The sequence below is a fragment of the Eriocheir sinensis genome, chromosome 24 (genome assembly GCF_024679095.1).
Source record: "Eriocheir sinensis breed Jianghai 21 chromosome 24, ASM2467909v1, whole genome shotgun sequence".
Taxonomy (NCBI): Eukaryota; Metazoa; Arthropoda; class Malacostraca; order Decapoda; family Varunidae; genus Eriocheir; species Eriocheir sinensis.
In genome coordinates this window covers 10,113,599-10,119,598 of record NC_066532.1, presented here as the reverse complement: position 1 = coordinate 10,119,598, position 6,000 = coordinate 10,113,599, and the positions used below count along the sequence as shown (strand labels likewise).

Sequence of the window (6,000 nt, the reverse complement as noted above, 5' to 3'; positions counted from 1 at the left end):
TGGCCAGGTATCAGCAGGTCATGGCCTTTCTCCGACCCTATGATTGATTGAGGTTGTGGCATGATGTAGCTTATCAGTGGTTGCTGAGCTCTAGGAGAAGCTTGGGGAGTATTATGTGATTCAAATTAATGCGGAGTACACATATGTCACCTCGAAACTCCCGTCACCATTCCTCCCCCTACACACCTGCCATCCCAGCCCCGCATTGCACCTTCCCCTCTTCTTCCCTGCAGGTGTGTCGTCGTTTCAGCACCTCCTCGTTCGCGTGGAGCTGCGCGTCGGAGTGTGGCTAGTAGCGACGTTCACCCTCCTCGGTAACCTGATGGTGCTGGGCGGGCGTGTCTTCTCCAGGGACGACAACAAGATACTGTCGCTCTTTATCCGGAACCTTGCGGGTGAGTGGTGGAGGTGGTAGTGGTGGTGGCATCGGTGATGGTGGTTGTGGTGGTGATGGTGGTGGAGTAGTAGTAGTGGTCGTGGTGGAGGTCATGGTGGTGACGGCGGTGGTGGCGGTGGTGGTGATGGTGGTTGGGTAGTGTTAGTGGTGGTGATGGTGATGGTGATGGTTGGGTATAGTGGTAGTGGTGTTGGTGGCGGTGGTAGTGCTGGTCTTAATGTCAGTAAATGAGGAAGGGTGAAGAAGAACATAATAGCGCTTTCTATGCTTTGGTTAGGGAATGTTCAATGCATTCTAGCCGCAATGAGGTAACGAGCAAAGAGATTTTCACCTCATTTGGCGGTTTTCAAATGATTTGGCAAAAACAATAGTAAACCCTGGCACTGGTGAGTAATGAACTTTATGTTAATTCATACCTCTAGTCCACGATTCCTCCACTCCTCCCTTCCTCTGCACCTCCAACCTTCATCTCAATACTTTTCATTCCACCATCCCTCGTGACCTCTTTTTTCCCACTACCTCTTCTTTCATCTCTCAATCCCTTCATATCACCATTCCCTTATCTATACATTCCTTCACCTTTGCCCTATCGCTCTGTTCCTCTACCCCTTCATCTCGTCATCATTCCATCTCTCCATCCTCATATCCCCTTCTTCCCATCTTCCTGTCTCTCCAGATCTCTTCATCCCTCCACTTCCCTCTCGCCTCACCCTATAGTGGCAGACCTGCTCACCGGCGTCAGTCATCTCTCTCCGTCTCCCCAAATTTCCCCATCCCTCCACTTCCCCGTCGCCTCACCTCGTCTCCTCTGTAGTGGCTGACTTGCTAACCGGCGTCTACCTGCTGGTGATCGCCGTGAAGGACCTGGAGTTCCGCAGCAGCTACAGGGACCATGCCTACTACTGGATGACCTCCTGGCAGTGCACCTTCACCGGGGTCCTCGCCATGACGTCAACAGAGGTCAGGCTCAGGTCAAAGAAGTGGTGGTGTGAGTTGTCGAGTTTTGTTCTTTGGTGATGGTGAGGGTGTGTGTGTGTGTGTGTGTGTGTGTGTGTGTGTGTGTGTGTGTGTGTGTGTGTGTGTGTGTGTGTGTGTTTAAGTGTGTGTGTGTGGGGGTTGGTGGATTTAAGTGTGGTTGTGGATGTGGGTGGGTGTGAGTGCGCGCCGTATCTTTGTATCTGCTCTCATCCTGTCACTCATGTATGTAATGGTGCCAATAGTGGTGGTGGTGGTGGTGGGGGTGACAGGTGTGTGCTGCTGACAGTACAGTATGCAACAGGTGTGTGTGACCTTTCCCTGCAGGTGTCTGTGCTCATCCTGTCGATCATGTCTGTGATGGTGCTAGTAGTGTGCGTGAGGGGGTGACAGGTGTGTGGTGATAACAGTACAGTAAGCAACAGGTGTGTGTGTGACCTCTCCCTGCAGGTGTCTGTGCTCATCCTGTCGATCATGACTGTGATAGTGATAGTAGTGTGTGCGTGTGTGTGGGGGGGGGGGTGACGGGTGTGTGGTGCTGAGAGTACAGTAAGCAACAGGTGTGTGTGACCTCTCCCTGAAGGTGTCTGTGCTCATCCTGTCGTTCATGTCTGTGATGGTGGTAGTAGTGGTGAGGGGGGGGTGACAGGTGTGTGGTGATAATAGTACAGTAAACAACAGGTGTGTGTGACCTCTCCCTGCAGGTGTCTGTGCTCATCTTGTCGTTCATGTCTGTGGAGCGGTGGCTGTGCATTACGTGGCCGCTCGCGGCACCCAAGCTGTCCCTGGGCGGTGCCAAGATGGCCCTCTCCCTCATCTGGCTCCTTGGCCTCAGTCTGGCTCTAACTCCCGGTACGCTGCTTGGCAAACACTTTCCTCTGTAGACTCTGCCCCTCTTCCTGCTTTGGGAGCCACCTCCTCCGCCTCCCAACGTTTACATGTTTTACTCTTTTTTTCTACTCCTGTTCAACCTCTTCATGCAGTTCGTTCTATTCTGCTTCCTTTAACTCATGTTCAGTTTTTCTTCCACCTCATCTTCCTCCTCCTCCTTCACTTTTCTTAATTCCTTACTTATGAATTTTTTCGCCATTCTTCCGAATTTTCTTACTTGTATTTATGTACTAACTTACACAGCAGAATGTTTTTACTTCACCAAAGGAAGCAGCTGAAGGGCAACAAAAAGAAAGTGTAAATATAAAAGCCCGCTAATCGTTGCTCTTAAAAAAGTGGCCAAAAGACAGGTCAATTTCGAGTGGAAAAATGTCTTGATATCGTCCTCTTGAGAGAGGTCAAGTTATAGGCAGGAGGAAATACAGACAAAGGAAGGCTGTTCCAGAATTCACCAGTGTAAGGGATGAAAGAATGAATATGCTGGTTAACTCTTGCATAAGGTGTTTGGACAGTATAGGGATGAACTAGAGTAGAAAGTCGAGTGCAGCGGGGCCACAGGAGGGGAGGAGGCATGCAGTTAGCAAGTTCAGAAGAGTGGTCAGCATAAAAATATCGATAGAAGATAGAAAGAAAGGCAACATGGAGGCGGAATTTAAGAGGTAGAAGACTGTCAATAAGAGGAGGGGAGCGTGTGTGTCGAGCCCATCCACACATTAGATGCGGTAGGCGGTGGCTGAGTGGTTAGCTTGTGGGCCCCGCATTCACCGCGTGCTGGACGACGCGGGAAAAATCCCAGCTACCACCTGGGATTTTTCAGTCACCACCGAGTGGCCTAAGACGACCCACATGCTGTCCTGAAGACAACCCATCAACCCCGACTCTAAAAGAAAGTCCAAGTGAATCAAGAATGAGTTCCGGGGAGCAACATGAACCAAGAATAAATGACACCACTATAAAAATTGCCTGCACCATGACGATCTTGGGCCGACCATCAGGCCCTATATATATATATATAAAAAAAAAAAATATATATGAGGGCGGGCATGTCCCCTGAATATGGATAGCATCTATGAGGGGAAAAGAACTGGCGGAGATGATACAAAACGCCCAACCTCGATAATGCTGATTCAGTGAGAGAGGTGATATGAAGTTTCTAGTTGAGATTGAGTTGAGGATAAGCCGAGAATGTTTATTGCATAATAAAATCGGCTGAGAATTCTTGAAGAATAAAAGAAAGGTATTTGGAAGATGGTGTCGAGTTGATAGGTGGATAAATTGAGTTTTTGAGGAATTGAAGGACACCAAGTTATTTTTGCCCCTATCAGAAATGATAGTAAGGTATGAGGTTTCAAGCGTTCTGCGGCCTCCAGCCTGGAATCATGTAGCTCCTATTCAGTAGCACAGAGTAAAGTCATCGCCGTACGAGTGGATATAATATTTTGTTTTGGAAACCTCATCAATGAATAACAGAAAGAGAGTGGGAGAGAGGACAGAGCCCTGCGGGACACTACTATTGATAGGTTTAGGGGAAGAAGATTGACCGTCTACCACAGCAGAGAGAGAACCGCCGAAAAGGAAACTACCCTCCGTTGGAGGGTAGTTGGGTACATATATTTAAATAGCATATATTTAATTATACGCAAAGCGACAAAACTTCATTAAAGTTTATTGTGGTTCAGCAGCGAAATCATTCATTCCTTTCTGGAAAAAAAATGAGTAAGTGAAAAAAGGTTCCCAACTCTTGATAATTGCTGAAATTATCATGAAACCGGACGGCGAGAAAAAAAGTAGTGTAAAAAAGGTAAAACAATGTTATGAGAAAAATATTGTCACCAGTTGTAAAAGTACGTGAAAATACATAACAGAAAGAGGAAGCAGGAAGTGTGATCGACCCTGAAATTACCAGTGAGTAACTAAGTGATTGACAACCCACATATTAGGAACTTGTTAAATTACAATATTATTAAATTATAATTTTTGTTTCTTCTAAATATCAATATCGATCTTTGCTATTTAGGCAAGTTTATTCGGCTTCACGTATACATGTGAACAAACGTTAAGTCTGCCTTATCTCATCAAGCCGAACATTCGAAATAGTTAATAACGAACAATTGCTCTGCTTGCGACTTGTAAACACCAAGCTTGCCCCCTACATCAAGAAGCGTGTCCCCTACGTCACAGTGTCAGACACCACATTAAGAAAACATGAAGAAAACATTTTTTTTGGGCCTCAAATTCCTAACTTATTCAGCTGGTGTCTCTAAAACCTTGCTTGCGGTCCTGAATTACTTGTTACTTTGATAATGTGACCCTAGTGGCACTGAAGGTTGTGCATTTCTGGTCTGTATGTATGGATGCAGGTATGTGCGTGACTCCGTGCTCCAGTGCTGCACAAACGAGAGTAACAGCAGCAGCAGGAGCAACAATTTTATGGCTTCAGCGGCCTGTGCTTCTTCCTCTTTTTGATTCACCTCCTCCTCCACCACCATACCTTTCTCCTCATTTATCCTCTTCTTCCTCCACTGCATTCCTCTTCCTCTTCCTCATTACCTCTTTCCCTTCACAACCTCCCTCTTCTTCATTCCTTCTCATCTTCCTTCACAGCCTGACTCTTCTTCGTGTTCCTTCTTTACCTCCACCACACCTTGCTTTCTCCTCCTACAACAAGTAACAGTGCGTGTCCCTGTGTTCCAGTGCTGTACTACCAAGGGCACCAGCAGCGTTTCTACGGCACCAACGGCCTGTGCTTCCCTCTCCACATGGATGACCCCTGGGTGCCTGGCTGGCTGTACTCGGGGCTCCTCTTCGTGGGCCTCAACCAGCTGGGGTGAGTGGGGGAACGGGATGAGGGGGAAAGGGATAGGTGTGAGTTGAAAGGTGTGGGACGGAAGGTGAAAAGGGTGAAGGGAAGGAGTGGAAGATGGAGAGCAGGAGGGGTGATGGTGATCTGCATGAGGGAGGCAGGAAGGGGAGAAGGGGGTAAGAATGTGGATGGAGAGTTTTGGAGGCTGATGGTAAGGGTGTGAGGGAGGGAGAGGAAAGGTGACGGAGGGATCGAGGAGGAAAGGGCATGAGGGAGAAAGTGGTAAGGCGTGGAAATGGGAGAAGTGGGTAAAGGTAGGCAAGAGAGTGAGGGAGGCAGTTAATGAATAAAGCAAGGAGGGAGGGACGAAGGATGGGAGTAAATGGTGGTGTAAATATTTGAATAGGAGTAGGTTGTGTCTCTCTCTCTCTCTCTCTCTCTCTCTCTCTCTCTCTCTCTCTCTCTCTCTCTCTCTCTCTCTCTTTTCCAGCTATTTTACTAATTCTCTTTCAATATACAATTTTATCTGATATTCCTCATCTTCTTTTGGTATATTTTCATTTAATTTATTTTGCTCTGGTCATCCTTTTCCATTTCATTGGTTTTCTCGTCTTACATTCTTTCAACTTTATATTTTTGTCTATATATTTAGTGATCATTTTTTTTGTTTCCTGCATTGCTCACTGATTCTTTTTTTTCGTTGTTGTTATTTCACTTCTATAAATTCCTCGCGAGACACCTCCCACAAACCGTATCACTTACTCTGCTCACCTATTATTCTCCCTCTCCTTTTTCATCTCATTGTAGTCTTGATTCTACAGACTAACATCTCTCTCTAATCCCCCTCCCCCTTGTTCTATCTCCTGTCTCCTGCTCCTCCTCCTCCTCCTGCAGCCACTCTTTGCGGTACTCATCTCTGCCTCTTCCCCCTCCC

General features: G+C 47.1%; 1 protein-coding gene across 1 annotated transcript in view; it reads left to right on the top strand.

The window, feature by feature from the left end:
- The window catches only part of LOC127003109 (relaxin receptor 2-like), a 179,145-nt gene that overhangs the window by 166,451 nt on the left and 6,694 nt on the right, over window positions 1-6,000 (top strand). Inside the window, exons 15-18 of the mRNA XM_050869523.1 lie at window positions 234-395; window positions 1,212-1,357; window positions 2,077-2,224; window positions 4,958-5,090. Coding sequence (XP_050725480.1) covers window positions 234-395; window positions 1,212-1,357; window positions 2,077-2,224; window positions 4,958-5,090 — 589 coding nt within the window. The remainder of the gene's footprint in view (window positions 1-233; window positions 396-1,211; window positions 1,358-2,076; window positions 2,225-4,957; window positions 5,091-6,000) is intronic.